The 21444-nt window shown below is 45.3% G+C and overlaps 3 protein-coding genes across 4 annotated transcripts; 1 reads left to right on the top strand and 2 right to left on the bottom strand.

The window, feature by feature from the left end:
- Positions 1-1894: 1894 nt before the first annotated feature.
- LOC120904622 (zinc finger protein 585B-like) lies at positions 1895-3670 on the bottom strand. Its single transcript, XM_040314782.1, has 2 exons — positions 3469-3670; positions 1895-3350 (listed from the first exon to the last, which is right to left on the bottom strand). Exon 2 carries the CDS (start codon positions 3302-3304, stop codon positions 2102-2104), a length of 1203 nt encoding a protein of 400 aa, XP_040170716.1. The 5' UTR covers positions 3305-3350; positions 3469-3670; the 3' UTR covers positions 1895-2101.
- A 365-nt stretch (positions 3671-4035) lies between these two features.
- Positions 4036-21188, top strand: LOC120904621 (zinc finger protein egl-43-like). Of its 2 annotated transcripts, none has more exons than XM_040314780.1 (2): positions 4036-4447; positions 18660-21188. In XM_040314780.1, the coding sequence occupies exons 1-2, from the start codon at positions 4283-4285 to the stop codon at positions 20568-20570; spliced, it is 2076 nt and encodes a 691-aa protein (XP_040170714.1). In that variant the 5' UTR covers positions 4036-4282; the 3' UTR covers positions 20571-21188. The 2 variants fall into 2 exon arrangements, with proteins under 2 accessions (XP_040170714.1, XP_040170715.1); XM_040314781.1 differs by lacking the exon at positions 4036-4447 and adding an exon at positions 18174-18524.
- On the bottom strand, positions 9452-11515 carry LOC120904623. Its single transcript, XM_040314783.1, has 2 exons — positions 10195-11515; positions 9452-10093 (listed from the first exon to the last, which is right to left on the bottom strand). The coding sequence occupies exons 1-2, from the start codon at positions 10349-10351 to the stop codon at positions 9780-9782; spliced, it is 471 nt and encodes a 156-aa protein (XP_040170717.1). The 5' UTR covers positions 10352-11515; the 3' UTR covers positions 9452-9779.
- Positions 21189-21444: the final 256 nt, after the last annotated feature.

Here is a 21444-nt window from a genome sequence, read left to right as displayed (position 1 = left end):
CGCACGTGCTTTATGGTGTATTTATGGTTTTTATTTTCGGATTACCGATTGCTAACGATAACGTTAGATTGCATGATAGCTGAGATTTTTTTTTTTCAATAAAAAACGGAATATTCTGAAAATCGAGTTTGCTGCCGGGTGATCCACCGTTCCAGCAGATGGCAATCCGATACATTGCCGCGTGTTCACGGTGTCACCGGATCCAATGGCTTCCCATTATTCGGACAGATCGGTTACCGGACAGGCAATTCCTGCCCCAACGTGAGCTCGGAGGGGGAAAATGGGAACCGAGAGTACAAAACGGTCCCACTTCCGGTGTGAATAGGATTGTTTTGTCACTTGTTGGGCGCGTATTTGAAAGCGGATGTGCGGGGGGAGTGGGGCAGAGTTGTGCTCGATTGTTGAGCGTCAAGTGAATGTTGTTCCATCGTATTGCCATGTCGCCCACGTTCGATTGCACCGGCGGATGGTATTGTCTATCCAGCGTTATGACCGTTCAGATGGTCGATGGGTCCACGTGCTTGTGAGCTTATTGTTAGTTTGGTAGAGTAAGGAAATTTTATTTAATATAAGACATATTTTAAACTGACCTAATTACTGTTAAATTAGCTTCAAACAAGTTGTTCTATAAATTCAAATTTATTAATTATTTTACTTTTTTTAAAGCCAACAAAGCAATGTTGAAGTTTAAACAATGCCAATTAACATTCACAAGTGACGATTACTTTGCACCGAGGGAAAATAACACTCCAAAAAAACCTGTGCTAAACAAAGAAAGTTCCCAAACCTAACCACCTTTCCGACGATCTCTCTCTTGCTCTCTCTCTCTCTCTAATGATCGTTGCGTGATCATGCCAAAAAAAACAGGGCTTCATTACCGCCAAAAAAGTATGAAGTAATCGAAAAAGGGGTAAACTCTACCGGGTTGTAAACGATGTGGAGAAACGAGAGATAGAGAGAAAAAGCTCACTGATTTATGTCGATCGTTTATGGAAGATTATTTGAAAATTATTCTTCGCGCTTGGTTTTTTAGGAAGAGAGGGTTGAGAGAGAGACTCGTTTGGAGCAAAGATCAAGCATAGGTGTGAGATAAATATTGGGGCTCATTAAACTCATGGAAGATTGCACTCGCTTGCCCCTTACCTCTCGCTTTAGGTTCGGTTTCACTTGCCCGCCAATCGTTTGGTGGTTGGTGGCTTTAATTTGACTGTGGCCTTATGCCACTGGCTAGATCCATATTACATATTCCGCTTTTCTTACGCTTACGCCATCTCGCCTGCGTTTGAGTCGCGCGCGCGCGCGGATGAGGCGAATCAATTCGGAGGTGGCGAGGTGGTGATTTAATTAGGCGGCGATCTTTCTCGCCGTCGCACCGTCAACGGCGTGACCCTTCACAACCGGAAGCGGTGCGGTTAGTACAATTAGCGGCTGGCGACTGGCCGACTTCGAAAACCGTTCGTGATGGTCAATCATACCGTTCCTCGCGCATTTACTGTTTAGAAAGAGAGAGAGAGAATTTAAATTGAATCCCAGAAACTAACTCTGATGGCGAGCGTTTGGATGGGTCAATATTTCGGACAGGTGAGAAGGAAAAGGAAATAATACAGAAGAGTAATTGAATTACATTTTAACATTGGCGATTGTTTTTGACCCGACCAGATGTGGGTCATCAACCCCCAAGCCATGTTCTTACGTTCCCTCTCTAGCTGCACCTTGGCTTGTTTCATTTTCGGTAATGGGAAACCCATCTATGTATAGCGACAATTGCCAAAAATCATGTGATGCAACACTGTTGATGCTTATTTGGTGCCGATGTGTCTCTTCCACTGCTTGGCAGCAGTTCAAACGTGAATGGGAAACACAGTCATCATGCTGTAGACATTCAAAACTGTCGTTTGATGTACATTGTGATCATACAATCACGTGGCTCAACTACATTCATGATTTATTGTCATATTGCTTTGAATTTAATTGACGGCGCGTTTGTAACTGCCTGATCCAATTCCAGTACGATTATGGGTCATTCTATTCCTGCTTAGCATGCTACACGTGAGGTTCAGTTTTATTGTCTTCTGTTTATGACCAGATCCCTGGCTTATCCTCATCCCTTACGCGTGCTCTCTATTCCGTGAACCTTTGCACGATGCTTATTTAATTGCTTGCCCACAATGAACCCAGCCGGGCAGAGATTACATCGGAACGGCTTCTCTTTAGTGTGCGTGCGGCGATGTACCTTTAGATCGCCGAGAAGTGTAAATCGCTTCGAACAGTGCTCACAACCGTGTGCCCGTACACCGTTCGTGTGAGTGAGCAGATGGTTGCGCAGATGGGTGCTTTGCTTGAAGCGTTTTGCGCACAGTACACACTCAAACGCACGAAGCTCTAGGCAGCCACTCGTCTTTAGATGCTGCCGAAAAGCATCCTCCGTATCAAAAGTATCCTTGCAACGAGCGCATCTGAAAAGACCGTTGGTATTCTTGGTATGTTCTGCGTGTTTCCGCTCCCGATGGGTGTGTAGCTGTCGTGCGTAGATAAACGATTCACCGCATTGTGCGCAGTGGAACTTCTTTTCGTGCGTATGCATGCGTGCGACATGTTTCTGCCGGTTGCCGGACGAGGAGAAGCTACGATTACAGCCATACGTACAGGGGTACGGTTTGTGCTCCAGATGAATCTTCCGATGTAGATGCAGATGACTCGAACTGTTGCATTCTTTTCGACAGACGTCGCAGATGTAGCGTACTTTCGGAGGCTGGTTCTTCGAGCGATGGTAGTTCCGATGCCATTCGAGTGAGGCACGATCACGGAATGTTGCTAAACACAATTCGCACACGCTGCACTGAGGATGTTGGGCTGCAAGATGATCTGCGAGCTGCCGTGCCAATGGGAATTGTTCCCCACACTGCCGACATCGAATCCGGCATTTGGCGAACTGCTTGGTGCTAGCTAACGCATCCCCGTGATGCAAAAGCTGATGCCTTGTGTGGTGTGTTTTGCATTGAAACCGCACGTTACACCCGTTGCAAGTTAAAACACTTTCCAACGAAACTGCCGTTTCTTCGTGCGATTGGGGCTCGCCGCTTTCTTCGCTAATCTCCGCAAACAGCTGACGATGATCGCCGTACAGGGCAAAGTCCGTCGCGTACGGTAATTCCTCGCCGGCAGGCGGTAGAAACTCACCCGCATCAAAGGTGACCTCCGTGGCGATAACGCTATTATCGTTGACCGTGATCAGCGGCAACATATCACACACATCGCCCTCCGCATCGGCGTACCAATCGAAACACGGACCGGCGGCACACATCCTGCCACCAACCAGTGGCTACGGTTCGACGAGGACTGGCGGCATACTGAAATGGCAAACATTTGTTGAGTGTTGAGACTAGAAATGTTTTATTTACCTGCACACAGACAGATTTAGTTCCTTGTTTACTCCGTTTTTTATGGTGTGAAATGGACGTGACTCACATGATCGACACGTTTGAGGTTCACACCATCGTCCTCTGCTTTGTGGTCGTTATTCGGCGATTAACGCGCTGTTGCGGGATGTGCAGTAGAAGCGATCTCTGGTGGACACATTTTTATGTTCTTTTGTTGACGCGTCTGTAGGATTTATCCATCTTCTGAGGGGATTTTTTCCACCTGTTCTGGGCGACTGCGCGTAGGAATGTGATTGTTTACAAACAAATCTAGCACGTTGACAGTTGCCTGCTCTGTGAATGATAGATGCGCTTTCGATGTCGTGTTTTGTTGATCGCATGGATGACAACGAGTTTTTAATAACTTTTTCAATATCTCGCACATTTTTGCAATTGGTACGAGCTATACAGTCGTTAAAATATACAATTTATTAATCGCATCTTCCCTTTTTTGATGAAAAAAGGAATTAAATACGATATTGCATTGAACCGTTTGACATTTGAATTCTGATTCGATGTTCGATGTTTTTTTGTGTGTGCGCGCGCTAGCAAAGCAACCGGGACGGTCTGATTGGTGTTGGTGTGTTCGTGCGATGCTATTGTTGTTTATGCCTTCGCGCCGTTCGGTTGGGTTTCTTCCCGTGTGTTTTCCGTCTCTTCAGCCGCGTTGTTTGGTGGGCTTTCCGCGAAGTAGATCAAAGTAGCCGTGTAAACGTGAACAAACGTGCTAGCGTTTGCAGAATTTCGACAGAATCGAAGTTGTGGGGGTTTTGCGTGTGTGTGTCTGAAGCTGAATTCAGGGCAAATCTGTAGAACCTGGACAGAGCACCCCGACCAGAAGGGAAACGGTTGCGCCCTAGGTGATGTCGGGCGGGCAGGAGAACATGCATCTCGAAAACGTTTGTCGCCTCTGCCTGACGGATGCCTCCGAGGCCGGAGACATGTTGCCGATCTTTCCAGTGCGCGGAGGAAACCCAAACAGCCCAACGTCCGTGGTCAATCGAATTCTGCAGTGTACATCACTACGGGTAGGTAGCACCGTTTGCTGCGGGGGTTGAGAATCGTGATCCAGTGCGGAAAAATAAGGTTGCTTTGTGCAGTAGTTTTAGGGGGAAGTGTAATCTATTTTTTCGGTAGATATGGGTATGAAAAGAAGATGGAGAAGGGTTCAAGGAACCAACAACTCTGTAGGGCTGTATGTGGGTTCGCCATTCTTTCCATATAGACCGCAGTGTCTGTACCTGAGCAGTTCCGGTCTTTCTATTCCTCTCTCGCTCGCGCTCTCTTGAGTTAATTCATCAAGGAGCAGGAGGGTCATGAGTATGAGGATATACAGAGGTGATCCGGTTGCTTTGGTCCCAGGGTGTTGCGAAGGTAGATGAAGAGCGTTGGCGTGACTGCCTTCTATGTACTACTCGCCGGGCGAAGTCGTTAGCGTTATATATTGAGAGTTTGCTGTGGACGCCCTGAAGTTGCCTACAACCAATGTGAACTAGATCCTCTCTCTGTAGCATGACGTGGTATTGAGTTTTCGAGTGGTGTTAGGTCAACGGGTGTGGTGAAAGTTTTGTGTTAGTACTCGCCGGATCTCTTTTATTTTGATGATCGTTTGGAGAGTTCGTAATAATGCGTAACGGATGGAAACAAGTAAGGGATTGTTCACATCTAATATTCTTCTTCTTCTTCTATTTGGCGTAGCACGGTCACGCCAGACTATACAGGTTTTCGAGACTTATTTCTAGGGACAGTCCATATGAGGCTTGAACTCACGACGGGCATGTTGTTAAGTCGTGCAAGCTGACAATCACGGGAGCATCTAATGAAAATTGTATATACAGTGTCGGACAAATCGATAGGACCACTTATCAATCTATTATTCACTTATCATATTTCATGTTTTAAAGTCAATCAATCTTTACCAAACTTTCATGAAAGCTTTAGTAGAATGTTTACTTTAAGAATATTTTTAAAGTTTGGTGAAAAGTTAAGAAACAAAAAAGTTATGATAAGAAATGTAAAAATAACCCAAAAATCATGCGCCAAAATAATAGGACCAGTTCAGAAAATTTTAAAATAATTATCATTTATTATTGTTAAAACACAGTTTTTGATGTTATTGAGTTGTCGGATAACTTAACTTAAATTAGTGAACTAATGCGTATTCATTTTTTTTGTAGAAACGCTTAGCGCAGTGGCAATTCGCTGTGTCTTTAATTAACATGCTCTAATTTACTAATGCAAGAATATTACGGCACTCGCTTAAGGGTTTTGAGCTCCCTTTGCACTGAGAGACGAAATAGTGGTGAGTACCTTCGTCTACGGGTATAAAAGCGCGTCACAGCGCTGGATCGCTTACACTGTGTTCTAAGCCGTTGCCTAGAACACTTCACACGATCCATTAGCTCGTGTATTTTTGGGTGCACTACTTCAAGCGCTTGATTGACTCCCAGCGTAAAATCGCGGAAATACTTGGCCGATCCAAAACATTCGTGTATAACGCGCTGCATAGCACGGGCACGAAAATACCAACGGGTCGGCCACGCAAGACATCCGCTAGAGATGATGCTCGGATGACGCGATTGTGCAAGGCTGATTCTTTCAAGTCGGCCAGGGCAATTAGGGACGAGCTGCAACTTTCCGTAAGTGATCGGACAGTGCAGCGTCGCCTATTTGAAAACAACCTGGTCGGCCGGAATCCCCGCAAAGTTCCGTTGCTTCGACGGTGCCACGTTCAAGCCCGGTTGCAGTTTGCTCAAGAGCACTATGACTGGGCAGGTGAAAACCTGAACAAGTGGCGAAATGTACTGTGGTCGGACGAGTCCAAAGTGAACTTGGTAGGTTCGGATGGGAAACGCTTTGTGCGTCGTCCAAAGAATACCGCCTACCGGCCACAATACACTTTAAAAACCGTGAAGCACGGCGGAAGCAACATAATGGTTTGGGCATGTTTCTCTTGGTACGGTGTCGGTCCTATCTTTTGGATCAGTTTAACATCATCCAAACTGTCATGCTGCCTCATGCAGAGTGGGAGATGTCATTGAAATGGCAATTCATGCATGACAACAATCCAAAACATACCGCAAAAGCGGTTAAAAAATGGTTTGTTGATCAAAAAATTGACGTCATGAATTGGCCTGCACAATCGCCTGACCTGAATCCGATCGAGAACCTGTGGAAGATTGTTAAAGCTAAGCTTCCACCGGCAGGTTCTCGAACTAAAGAGAAACTGTGGAAGCAAATAGAGAATGCTTGGTACAGCATTCCGCCATCGACTTGCAAAAGTTTGGTGGAATCCATGCCTAAAAGGATGCGAGTTGTCATCCGGAACAATGGGCATGCTACCAAATATTAAATGCTACCAAGTTAGCCCAGGATAAGGCTGTTTTGTTATTTTCTTTAGTTTTTCAAATGTACGGGCTGGCCACATTGCGAATTAAAAGCCGGAGCTGTTATTTAATAATGATAAATGGTTAAAATAATAAAATTTTCTATACTGGTCCTATTATTTTGTCGCATGATTTTTGGGGGTTTTTCACATTTCTTATCATAACTTTTTTGTTTGTTAACTTATCAACAAACTTTCAAAACAGACTTTAAGCCAACATCCGAAAAGTGCTTTCATGAAAATTTGGTAAATATTGATTGACTTTAGGTAATGAAATGTGATAAGTGAATAAAACATTATTAAGTGGTCCTATTGATTTGTCCGACACTGTACAGAATAACCTCACTGGTTGGGTCTATTTTAGTAGGGTTTTGCGCTACTTGGCACCTCACTAGTTGGGTTGTCATCCAACCAACGAGATAGCATTGACGCGAAGAAACTTTAAATTTCATCCCTTCCGATGAACCCGACGTAATGTCCGAATAATCTTTTTCTGTGTCCTTTTTTAATCATCACATTCGACATCTTTCAAACAACAACCCGACTATCCAGTGCGGATCTACCAGTTGACACGCAAGCGCATCCCAACCAGTTAAGTCATACTGTATTATGAAGCGTTATATTTTGGGAAGAGGCACAAAAACCTTAGTCTGTCCAAGGTTATTGATTTATCCGTAGCAGTCAGGTCTGTTTGTGGCATACTGCGGAATGCCATTGGAGTCTTGAATCCATGACGTGCATGTTGTTAGATCGTGTGACTTGTCGACTGGGTCGTGTGACAATCAACATGCTTTCTCGCTCTTTCAGGTTTACGGGTTTGTTGGTTAGAAAGAGAAATCAGGTTTATTAGTTGAAACAGTACTACGGTACTGTTCTACTGCCAAATCGCAAATGCAGCTTAGAGAATGTTCACCCAAGAGAAATGATCATCTTGAAGAGACATAAAATGTATGGAATATGACGGGACCGTCAAAATGTTCACATTAAAGAAATAATACACCTTGAAGAGACCTCATTTTAGAGAGATTTCACTGTTTCTCACTGAATGGGTTGGTGAATAGTTGACATCTCAATAGTTGGAATAGTTCGTTGTGTCTAACCAATGAGATAGCTGTTGCTGAAAGAAACACTTTCATGATTGTCTTGCAACTATGACGCATACACCTTGTGAGGTCTGTACTAGTTTTTCTGTGTCGTATGACATTCGCGGTCTTTCAAACAACCCAACTATCGAGATTATACCAATCATTGGAAAGATTTCTTAAGGTGCAAACATGAAGACAAAGAAGTCTGAAAGAGTCAAAATTTGGAGTTACAAATAAACAGTTCAACAGAGAGAAGAGAGTGAAGTATGTTGTCGAAGTACTAGATATCGGCCAGTATGGTTGGTTTGCCTTGTCTTGTCAGCAATAACAAGCGAGACAAACCTGTAAAACCTTATCAGGTGTTGGCCAAATGCAGAGTAGTGCCAGGACATGGTTCAGCATCATCGGCCTTTGGACCTACAATTCCTGCTGCTCTTCGTAAGCTGCGTAAGAACCCCAACGTATATATTTGGATGGTCTGATGCAGAGGGAATACCAAATGATTCACATTCAAATTGACACATTGAGATACATAGTCACAAGATATATCTACCATTGTATACACCTTCTGGAGTATCCTTTGGCCAGAAAAGTCGAGAGGGGAGAAATAATCTCGACAACACTCTAATTCACCAGGCCACCAGAACATACCAGGAAAGTAGTTTGCCTAATATATATATGAGCCTCTGCTCATCTTCTTCTTCTATATGGCGTATCGTCCTACGTGGACATGCCGGGCTATACAAGCTTGCGACACTTAGTTCATTACCACGCAGCCGGATATTCCATCCTTGCTATGGGAGGACGGTCTGTTCTAGACTTGAACTCAAGACGGGCATGGGCCTCCGTTCATATGGGTTTTGAACTCGAGATGCCTGGAAAGCTAGAAAAAATGCTTCATATGGTTACGATCCCTTGAATGCTTGGAATGAAACATTACCTTCCTCCTAGCACCGTTCTATCTGTAGGTGTATTGCATGTCATGCGCCATAAAATATTTGATTATGTATTGGTATAGCCACTGCCCTACTTGCGTGTAAGACGATACCCAGATGTGTCTATAACATGAATTGTCTTAGGCGACCGAAAAATGCTTTTTCATGGTGCATTTCATACCGTACCGTACCTTATTGGTATAAAATGCTATTGAAATCAATTTTGCATGTTGTATGGTCATGGTTGTTCTGCATCTATACCGCAGGAAAATTAGAAAACGATTCGAGGAACACAGCATTCGCATAGAAGGTCACGTGGTGTTATTTCTGGAGTAGTATGCAAGTCAGTGAACTGACAGAATGGGTATTGATCGTTCCTTCCCATGATCGATTCTCATCTAGACTGTTCTTCTGTAGAATGACAGACTTTCCAGATGCTTGGTCTTAATCAGCCTTTAAAGGTTGGCATGATCTTTGTAAGTGTTTTGAAAAGTGAAATTGTGTTATGAAAGAAAAACTGGATCAGGAGAAATACATAATAGGAATAATATATGGCAAGAGGTACTTGTAACCCATAAGTCACAACATTATTTTTACCATAGTTAGTTAGCTTTATTTAAGTATAAATTATTATAACATTACAATCATATACACATGTATAATATATGCAGATAGAATAGTTAATTAGTTATCTTAGTTTTAATAGTTAATTAGTTATAATGAGTTTGTAATTCTCTAAATAAGAATGTTGTTACCATAAACTAAACTTAAGGAACTTCAGAAGCTGGCTATAAAATACTCCTGGCTCTCCACAAGCTTAACTCCGAATGTCATAATAACCGGAAAATGTAGGAGACTTTAAAAAATTAGAAATCCAATGAAGCTTAGACGCCCGACAGCTATTGCCGTCCAATGCACGGGAGTTCGAAAACTTGGCTCTCATTCGTCTGCCTTGCTATGCACACATAGCCATAGCAGATGCCGTTAACCGTCGGCCGTTGTTGCCGTCCTTGTGACTGCAGAAATTCTCCCGCAAAGCGTAGCAACGTATCAGACACAGCTGCAGGTAGAATCGCACGAATCCAACGGATATGATGATGGTGGTTACTGCTGCTGCTGCTGCTACAGAGTCCATCATCCAATCCAATCTTGATAGACGGCGAGAGTACGCACGCAAACGATAGCATGGCAGCTGGTGTGCTGGTGCTGCTACGAGCGACGAGAGAAAAGATACCTGTGTGCTTGGGATTGTTCTGTTGACGAAGGATCCTAGCGACGGACGAAAAAGTGGGACGAGTGAGAGAAAGAGAGAAGAAGCAGAACAAAGACCGCCGTCTGATGTTTCTTTGCCCGTCCGTTTTGTTTCATACCGAGAGCGGGGGGATTGCGGTACCAGTGCTGTCGCGCTGCGGTGAGGTTGTTCTCTCGCTTTCGCTCCCAGCTGCACGTAGGACCGGTTCCTCTCGTTGTACTCATCGCATCATGTGCTCTCGAAAAATCCGTCGTGACCGTTTCGGCCGATACCATGCAACGACGGCCGCCAAGAGGCGCTACTAGCAAGCGATTCACAACTTCCCCAAATGCTTCGAACTGTGTGGTTTCGTTGTACGCTTCTCAACGTTTCTCACTCCACGGCTTCGTCAGCTTGCGTACAAAGCAGCACTCAGGCCCCCGTGGCAGATGGGCGAACCCCGCTGTTGCCTGCCTTGGTTGGGAACCGCTCGCTAAGTGTGCTAGAGGCAGACTCGCCGCTCGATCTCTCGCTCGATGCTCGAACATGGGCTGAGTGGGTATATGCAGAAGGTACGCTCGGTACAATGTTCGGTGCGCTTATGCCTCCTATGCTACTGCTGCCGGTGCTGCTGAACACGTTTGCAGGCACGTAATTCGAAGCCAACCACGGCGAACCAAAGTTGCGAACGTGTTTTTCTCCCTTTCCCGTTTACGGGCGGACGGAAATATGGGGAGAAACTGTTTTACCGCCCATCGTCGTCGTCGTCGCCGTCGTCGTCGTAGTGTGGCCGTCTACTGTGGGTTGCATTGCCCACGATGCGCGCGATGATGTGCTTTCCGATATTCCGGCAAACGGAATGCCGAAGGAGGTCAACGAGGTGGTGGTGTAGGATCTGCAAAATGCCATGACAACTTGCAGTCGACGATATCCACGCATTGGATCTTTTGCGCTGGAAAGGAAGTAGACGTTTCCGTACGATGCCCGTTTGTCGATGCGTGGTGGAAGATTCGCATAGGAATGGGTATAAAGACAGACTTCCATTTGCTGTACGGAATGTCCGGAGAATGATGGCAACATCAGTAACATTTTCGAATCGCTTCCAACTCACACTGGATTCGCTTACTCACTCTTAGTACGCATAGAAAGACACCGTCATCGTCATCATCATCATCATCAGCAGCAGCATTATTCGTTCCGAGTTTCGATGACATCAGTACGGTGTCTAAAATCGTATGACCTCAATCTCAAAATCCCTGAAGCCAATCTCAAGTACCAACCATCTCTCATGGCCTGTGCGAACATGCATAGTAAAGCGCGCTACTAGCAACGACGGTGGTGTATTCAACCACACTCGAAGCAACGGCAGAGAGAAACACTGTGTTTAGTAGTGTGTTCACTCGAGAGAGCTTGATGATGGATGCGGAGGGTCGAAAGAGGGCCTGCGCTAGAGTTGTTTATTTCATGCGTCGTTGCCTATGCGCTCCGTGTGCTTCGCTTTTGCTGCGGTAAAATAACGGCAACGTTGCCTTTTCGGGGAGTGCCTACTGCTGCGCTGTTGCTGCCGCTGTTGCTGCCGCTGTTGCTGCTGCGATGAGCGGGTCTCGGTGCTGGTTCAATCTACTCTCCCCCGTCCGCTGGCAGGCGAATGTCGACATCCTTATCGGGTGAGATCGTGCATACAGAGGGCCCTGAACATGTTGTCTACTATGGTACTCGAAACAGCTCGATGGAATGGAATATTGTGCCGGGCTCTGGCAGACGAGCTATTGAAGCTGGAAGGCATTATTTACCCTTGAATAAAGGAAGACAGCGGCACACCAATACACTGACACACGCAGACCGAGAGCTATATGATCTTGGATTTAAATTGTATACAGAGGCGTCGGGTATATAACGAGGACAGTCAAGATGATGCAACTTTTCGTGGAGAATTTTGTCCTTTCTCACAAAGAGGATCTTTTTTACCCGAGCCCAGTGTGCTTTGTTTGTGGTTAAACTATGTTATACTATAGAGCCATTAACACGAACATAGCCTCGTTACCCCAGAAGATGGCAGATACAGTACAGTACCCATTCACATAAAGTATAATCATCAAACCCGTCACCCCTATTCGAGAAGCGTCCCCTCGTCCTCTCAGAGAATGCACACAGCCACAATCTCCCATCGCACACGGTCTCGCATCAGCACCGTTCGCTTTGGTTGATGCTGTGCGAATGATTTTGCTCTCCGTTCATGGTGTTCTCTCACGGCTGTGGAGCTGATGCTCTGGACGGAGAAGAAAAAAATAACTACCGAGAAACACAGCAGCAGCAGCAGCACCAACAGCATGTACGAAAATAATCGATAACTCGAGGGCAACGCTACCACACTGGGCAGTGGTTAAAGTTTCGCTCCGCACGGTGTCTGCCGGTTGCTTTGCGTGCTTTGCTTCTGCTGCTTGCTGGTGGTTAGCTCGTCACCTTCGGTATGTGTGTGTGCAGTAGGGGGCATATTGATGGACGACGCTCTCGCTTCGTGTCTGGTTGAACGAGGTCGACGTCTCTGCAGGACGTTTGTACGCGCTACGGTGTATGGCAGGCACCAGAGCGCAGATTGTAGTTTGTGTGGGGTGGTTATAGCAGCCAGTCAACGTTGACGCTTCCCATTCCCTTTGGGTATAGCTCTACACTGCTGGGTGTAGTATTGGTAAAAGGGTTCTATTTTTGGCTGAGCGTTAAGTTTTAAGGTTAGAGGCTACTCTGCTGCCCTGTAGAAACAGATGACTTGCCTTAGCTATGTACAGTAGGTGAGAGCATTGTGAGCTCTGTTCTACCGCACCAGACAGCGATCGAGTTTATCGATTTCACTGCGAGTCGTGAGCACTGTACTGTTGCACTGTTGAGGTCGAGTAATAAGTTTGTTAAATAAGACCATTAGTATGGAACAGTTTTTTATATACATTTACTTAATAATAAAAGAGTAATAATAATAATAATAATAATAATACTAAAAATAATAATAATAATAATAATAATAATAATAAGAATAATAATAATAAAAATAATAATAATAATAATTATTATTATTATTATAATTATTATCTTAAGATTATTATTATATTATATATTAAGAAATTTAATGTCTTAACAATAATTGTACTATATCTATAAGTATTAAAGTTTATAAATTTCTTCTGTTAATTTTGTTATGAAAATATTGGACATAAATTTTACATATCATTCACGGAAATTGTTCCATAGTGCTACTGGTCAACCCCATAGGAATAACTTTTAGTCGGGCATGTTTTCAATCCCAGGATGCCCTATAGTAGATGAAGCTATCTATTAAACCCTTCCTTCTATTCCGCATTCTTCCAATAAGCATGGTGAGATTGTATTTCGGCAAATCTTCTTACTAACATCTTCTATTTTAAGATATAGTTTTAATCTTTGAAAAACAAAAAAAGGAATCCACCACAGCAAGAGATTTCAACTGCTTTTTGTTCAACTGCTGTAGAGCGAACGAAGAGGACACGTTATCGTGCTTGAATATCGTTCACCACGGCAACATACCAGTGTTAAATCTCCCTTCGCAATCGATTATAATCACGGCGAACGGCGAAATCCCAACTCCCCCTTCTCGACCCAGTACCAGTACCGGGTAATATCACATCTCTTGCCAAAGGGACCGTCCAAAAGCGGGTCGGATTATTCTGCGATCTCGCACCGAGTTTCTCGCCCGCCCATCCATCCCGACCAATGCTCTCTGCAAATAGGGATCACGGAAATTCTCCGACAACCCTCCCGCGTATGTACAACGGCTCCTCTCGGAATGAAATTCCATTTGCGCTGGAAATGTGTCCGAAAGTCCTAAAAGAACACGACACACTCCACGTTCGCTCGACCGGCCTTGTCGTTTTCCCTCCGAGCGTGTTTCGGGGTAATTTTGCTCTCTTCTACTAGGAAATCGGACAGCAGAAATAGGGTGGGATAAAGTGGCAAAAAACATAAGAAAAAGAAGCATAGAAATCGGATCCATAGTCCTTTGCTGTGATGAACAAGCTAGCTCTACTAGCTGCAAGTATTACAAACTCTACAGTCCGACTTTGAAAAGGTTTTCTCTACCGTGTGTGAGTGAACAGTTTGCCAACGAAACGGCACAGATGGAGTGGATTTTGCGGGTGAAGTTGACTACTTGGAATGGGGAGACGAGAAGAGCAATAAAAAGGACTTGTTCCTTGGCGTAAAGATCTGTTAAGCGTGCTCGAAATCCAATGCTGCAGGGGATACAAAGAGCAAAACTCTCTTCTTTCGCTTGTCAATGACGATGATGATGATGATTTGGGGGATGATTATAATGATGGTAGAGCAGAATTCGGCAACTGGAATATGCGCCCGGATAGATTTGTGGATGGGTTTGAATAAGGTGAATAATTTGCGGATGCTTTTAGTCAGGTATACGACGGTCATGATGTCATGACAACTGTGCCCGGAGGAGTGTCTAATTCCAATGAAATACCGGGTCATTATTGTTATTTTTGTACGTTTTGTCTTTTTCTTGGGATTACGCTTAACATTTTGCTTGCTTTAAAATTAGTACAAGAATGTATGTTTTAGTAAGGTTTTAGATGATATCATCACTTTGGGATCGTTTTCTTATTAAGACATGTTTAATGTACTTCAATAACATTAGATGACTTTTCCGATTGGAATCGTGTCTATGTAGAAAATAGGGAAATTTATTTTTTAACTTATTAAACTGATCACGTACTCGGTAATAAGCTACAGTCAATCATCAATTCGATCGTCGTGTCACCTATAGCTATTGTTTTGATTTCATTATCATAACGAGCAGCGAAAAAGCGGAGAGAGTAAGCGCTAAAACGCTCATCATCATCATCACCGCAGTTCCGCTTCTTCAACATGAGCTCGGACAGAGCCCGCGAGCGCATAAACTCGCTCTTCACTTGTCAAACCGAAGCAACCAACCCTCTAGCAGCAGCCAGCCCGAGATGGTTGCGAGTGGGTGAGTGATGATGCTGATTCGTAGCCCCTTGAACATGGTGTGTTGTGCCCTCTACCATGACGCGCGCCTACATTGGGACTAACGGTCGAACCACCTCGTCGCAGCAGCACCTGTTCTCTCGTCGATCCCCGTTGCAGCTCGGGAAGAGAAGTTTCCATCGATGGCAAATTTGTCGAGCATGCGCAGACGAGTAGCGTACTTTGCCGTCCCGGCCCTTGCTGCTTGTGGCTTTTTGCCAGCACCACGTGCTGCATGTGGCGCGGAGGCCCTCGAGGTTTTGAGAATGGGGTACAGAGTACGTATGTGTACAGAGATCTTCGTACGACGGGGACACAAGCTAAGCTTATTCTCTCTTTCTCTCTCCTATGTCTCGAAAGCTTCGCTCTACGCGAGCTTAATCTCTAGCACAAGGGGTCTTTTTGTTGGGGCCGTTTGCTGTGATGAATCGCTGTTGTTATCACTGGACTAGCTTCTGGAAAAAAGAAGGGGAAGGTGGTGGTTTTGGGTTCGCCTATCGAGCTATGTTTCGTAGAACTCACCTAACTGACTGTGGCAGGTTTCGGGTTATCGATTGCTATCGGAAGCTGGGTCATCTTCTATGGGGTTGTTGAAGCTTTGCCAAACCTATCCTCTGTGTGCTGGGAGAGATAACTCTAGCACTAGTCGGGCGTCGGATGATGCCTTCTTTTTATTGATTTTTGTACCGAGCAGAGCAGAGGCTTCCAGTCCTTTTGTTCTGTGGCTTTATTGTAGCGAGAAAAGTAATTCAATGAAATTCTTTCTGTTTTGTATGGCATTATGGTGGGGATATACGAGAAGGAGACATTATTGGGTTTCGTTTTGTGAAAAGCGATGGGTTTATTATGAGCTGTATAACGGGTATTTAATATAATAGTGGGTTTTTGTTGGTTTCATACTACTATTCCACCATTACAGATACTGCTGAAGTCACATTTGCGGTTTAATATGTCCATTTTATGTTTGGGTTCTCAATTCTCATGACTATCGCGAGTGTCCTTTTATATTTATTTGTCGTAATGATGACCAATGTGATCATTAGTGGATTCAATTGATGCGTCGGCTTCTACAAGGCCGAACGAAATCGATTCCCAAACCGCATCTTGTCTCAATCGGTATCGTCGGCTACATGATACTAAACTAATAAGTCCTTGGGCAGTGAGTGTCTATATTGTATTATAGCTTGACATTACCGCATAATCCAAAAAGAAGAAAAAGATGTTCAGGCTCTCACTGTCCTGTGACAGCCTTAAAATATCTAGGAAGGTACAATTGAGGGAAGAACAATGCCAAGTATGCTTGAAAACTGGCCTTTTTCAAGTGCGGTTTTGCTCCAGGTCCTAGAGAAGAACTCAAGTACATAGCTAAAATCTTTTTTTTTTACTTTCATTCCATATCTCACTGTGACGCGTTTGATGTGGGATAATTTTGCTCGAATCACAACCCTCCTTAGTGGAGGTCCTACGGAATGCAGCACGAACCCGACGACAGCATGTAGTATCGGGCGCAGCAAATGTATGGCGCAATAAAATGTCACATGTCTGTGTGTGTTTGTGCGAGTGTATGTTTAGGATCAACCCAGGCAGCAAGGGAGGATGATGGTACAAGCAGCAGAAACGTAAGAGCAAGCATGATCTCGTTGTGCGCATGCAATGAGAAGCGAAAAGGGATTCGAAAAAGGACGCATTTCCTTTGCCCGTGAACATCTAAGGCATGAACTCTGAGGCATTTTTGTCTGTATTTGTGAAGAGAGTTGTAACTTCCTTGCCAGGGTTGTTGCACACACCAACGCATAGAAGGCCGTTAGCATGATAGATTTATGTTTTTATTTTATGGGTTTCGAGTGATCTTTAGGTACGGCACAGTGCTCTTAGTTGTTGTTGATGCTTCTTTACGTTGTTTTACTTTGAAGTAGATCCACCCCCGGATGTGTGCATTGCAGTTGGTTGATGTGTGTAGCAACTTTTTCATATTTTCACTGCTTATTATGTTATGGACGATTTCTAGAATGTTCAAGAATTGAATTCCATGCTCTCTACATACTCTTTATCACCCGATTGAATACCGCAAAGCAAGAATCGCTGAATTGACCTTGTTTCATCGAAACATAGGATACAAACCAAGTGCTGTGGTATAGCCAAACATGACCCACGACCGCTCTGTGGAAGTCTTGTTCGCCTTGAAAGTTTGGAACAGCCGTTCATAATAATGCAACACGACGACGGCGAAGTACCCTTTGGAGGGGTAGAATCTCTCCCCCCTTTCCTTTCTGTGTCCTACTTAGCATAGGCAAGAGCCACCTGTATCGAAATGACAATGATGATGATATTTGATGGCTTGTAGTGGAGGGTTTAATCCTATGTGAAGATTCTTTCGTTTCCCTTTCGTATGTATTGCAATGTGATTTTGATTACCAAATTAGTGGGCGCTTGATTGGACTTGTTTTTGAAACAAGTCGAAAATGGTTGGATGTCTATTTAATCGTTCTGAAAGTAAGGAAACGATGGTTACTTTAATGTGACACTTTGGAATCTTTTCTTTGATCTCTTTGATTAAAATCAAAACCACAAACATTAGTCAGTCCTGGCGGGGAATCGATTCCTTTCGGCTTTGTTCGTACCAACGCATCGAATAGACCACGGGACCAGTATTTGAGCTTCTATGTTCTCTATTTTTTTCTTTTTTTTGTTATTCCTAACACGATTTGAAGTCCCATTTGACGCTTACAATACCGACCACATCAGGCTTGCCTGAGTTAAGAGTCAGCAATATCAATGATTGTTGCAACAACATCGATGGTCCCGATCGCTTAGCGACCATCGATACGCACCGTTAGCAGTAAACCGGCTAGCAACAAAATCGCAAGTAGACAAAAATGACAACATGACACAATTCGGACGACGGTGCAGTCCGATACACTTCCCCTCAACGCCTTCCCTTTTCCTCATCTACCCAAACATTTGTTGGTGAAACAATAACATAATTCATTCAGCAATTGGCATTTGACTAGTTAACAACGTTTATTTCACGTCCGAAACTAACTCCTGCAAGGAAAGTCCGTTTTTAATTCATTTTTAATTTAACTGAACGCTTCGAACTGCTTCGATTTTGAGTTTCATGATGATTGTTACGTCGAAGTGTGTTGTATTGCTCCCGAATTACTGCCCCGTACGTCCACGCGTTACCAAGCGTCAGATTCAACTGACCCATTCCTCCTGCAGGGGTTTACTTGATAAAGCCCCTTGGCCAGGAAAAAACATAAATCGGTCGTTTAGCAACCAAGACGTGCAGTACAAAAACCCATGATACGGCAATATGCTCGTTCGTTCGGATCCAATGTCAACTTGATGTTCGTTCGCCGCTGGCATATTGAAGTAGGACGGTGATGGGTTTCGTGAAATGTCAGTGAGCATTGGCACAATGACGGAGACAGTGGATGAGTGGTAAATGAAATAAAATTTTTCGTGTTGTTGGACGCTATTGAGGATCATTTGCTTTTAAATAAATTAAAATATTTACACAGCTCTGCGATGGAATCATTCTAATAATTTCCCCTCCCTTTTTCGTTACCGTTTTAGCTTGAACAAACGGAAGGCGTACCGGCCACCATATGCGAGCTGTGCAGCGTCCGGCTAGAGGACTGGCATGCCTTCCGCGAGCAGTGCATCGGGTCGGACGAGTATCTGCGCGTGACGCTGCGCCACGCCTTCTACCCGGACGAGGGCCAGCAAACGTCATCGCCTCCGCCGGCAAACAGCACCGGCTCCTCCACCACTGTCACCATGCCACCGTCGGTCGCCAGCAATCTCAACAAAACTGCCCCCTCCATCCTGGACAGTGCGGCGTCAGCGCTGGAAACGGCCCCGGTACGCCGAGTGACTTCGAAAACGCCACCACCGACACTATCCTCCGCCTCCTCCTCGTCGCGATTGTCACTGGCAAAGCGACGGCAGAGCACCTTCGAGTGGCCGGTAAGCGATGGCAAGGGAAACTCGACCGGCCAGAAGATAACGGTCGAGGTGCTTGGCGTGTGCGGTGAACAGCGGCAACCACAGCAACCGTCTCACATTCCAACGATCGCTGAACTGCTTGGTGGTGGCAGTGGCAGTGGTGGTCAGGAGCAACCGTACCAGGACACGAACGGTGTCGGCTCACTGTCATCCTCCACGGACAATCTGCTGCTCGAGCAGGCCAGCTGGTCGAAGGAGTACTGTGCGCGCATCAACAACCTAATCATGGTGGTAAATGGTGCAAAGCCGTTCAAGTGCAAAATCTGTCGCCGTATGTTCAACAATCGGAACAACATGCGCCGCCACATCAAGTCCTTGCACGCGGACGAGGTGTTAGAGGGCGAAAGCCCACCGCCGGAAGCGTACGGGTTTGATCGGATGGGCGGGCGTGTGAGTTTAGAGCAACCGATTGCTGCTGCTGCTACCTCCGGGACGGACATGGCACGACCGCCGGCAAAGAAGAAGCGCAAAAGCACCGATCCACCGATCGTGGGCCCGTACCAGTGTGAGGTTTGCCCGCGCAGCTTCAAAATGCCGGCCCATCTGGCGGTGCACCGGAAGTCGCACCGCCAGATCGAGTACGACCAGTCCGAGCTGATGCGTGCGATCGAGCAGCAGAAGCAGCAGCAGCAGCACCATCCGGTGCGAGAGCGATCCTCGTCGGCCGTTTCCTCGGAGGTGGTGGAGCGTTCGCGCAACACGACCAGCAGCAGCGTGGAGGCCGGCGATATTATACAGCTGTCCGATGACGATGAGGTGGAGATTGCGGACAGCAAGCAGATAATTGCAGCAGCACCGTACAGCGCAAACGACGAGCTGGACGACGGGTTTGACGAGGAGGAGGGCAGTCTGAAGGGGGGCAGCAGCTCGCTGGAATCGGAACTGCGACCGGATCCGTCCGCGCTGGCGATCGTTGAGATCGGGGCGGAGGACAATGAGAGTGAAAAGGCGCAAGTAAACGATGACGATGAGGACGTTGTGGTTGTGCCGGAGGAGGAGGAGGACGACGTTGTGGTGGAGAAAGCGGTCGTGGCCACCACCACACCCAGTCCCACACCGAGCAGCAAGAGCAAGAGCAGCCAAAAGAAGGAAACGTCCGCCCCGAAGCGTAGCTCCATTCCGCCCGGCCCGCTCTCGTCCAAGCTGAAGTACGCCGCCCAACCAACAGCTTCCTCTTCCCAACCAAAACCGAGCTCCACCTCGAGCTCCTCCACCTCGTCTTCAGTCCACCGGTGCCATCTGTGCCGGCACACCTTCCCCCGGGAGGATCTTCTACGGGAGCATCAGAAATCGCACCAGAACGACACACCGAGCGCTTATCGGTGCGGCTGGTGCAAGAAAGGGTTCCGCTATCAGCAGAACTACACGCTGCACCTGCAGAAGCAAACCTGCCGGCTGATGAACGCGGACCAGACGGGTGCAACGCGCGCTGGTGGCTTGCCACAACCGCAGCAACAGCCAGCGGGACGATGTACTTAGACTTAGAAAGGCAAAACAAAAAGGGTGCGATGTGGTGGGTGTGCCATATAAACTTAGCTAGGAGTTAGAGAGAAGATAGCCATGGTGCTAGACACTTTGTTTTAGTATTTATCTTCCAACACACAGAAATACTCAAGAAATGATGAAAAGTATCGAGAATTAATGTTTTTTTAAGGCTAGTTTTTAAAAAGAATTTGATTTATGAGCTTTGACTGAGGTTTGAATAACGAGAATTCAGAATAAAATTAGGAAATACCTCCTTTTTTTAAACCGAGAATTAGAGTTATGGCAAAACACGTTACTCTGCATATGGGTTTTGAGAGTTAAAATGTAAAGATTACTGTTTTGTTTTTAAATATTTTGATATCGATACTACTCAACTCACCACCACCACCACCAAAAAATGGTTCCTTTTGGTGCGCTATACAAGAAAGCGCACTACTCGCCTGTGTATAGAACAATGTAGAAAAGGCGTAATACTGATAAGGTAACACAAGTATTGAAGCGCCGTTTAAGATGTAATTTAGTCCTTCTCGCTTAAGCGTTGTTGCGAATTAGAAGTATGTAAACAAATATAACCCTACGCAGTGAAAGCAAATACACTACTGCGTTCAATCACAACGAATTTTCGGATGTTTTGTCTTTTACTCTGGGGATTGCTTTTAGTTTTATCATTTTTATCTCAACATAGAATATATTTTCTTTTCCTTGCACATTCTCTCTCACTCTATCTCCCTCCTCGTCGTCGCTAGACTGCTGCATATTAAGCCTGTTTTTCACATTGCTTTTCTGTGGAACACACACACGCACACTCTTCTGCACGATATCTTTCTAACGGCTATTGATTTATTTATATATATAATATGAATACACA

The sequence above is a fragment of the Anopheles arabiensis genome, chromosome 3, assembly GCF_016920715.1.
Source record: "Anopheles arabiensis isolate DONGOLA chromosome 3, AaraD3, whole genome shotgun sequence".
NCBI lineage: Eukaryota > Metazoa > Arthropoda > Insecta > Diptera > Culicidae > Anopheles > Anopheles arabiensis.
This window is presented reverse-complemented; position numbering and strand designations above follow the sequence as displayed.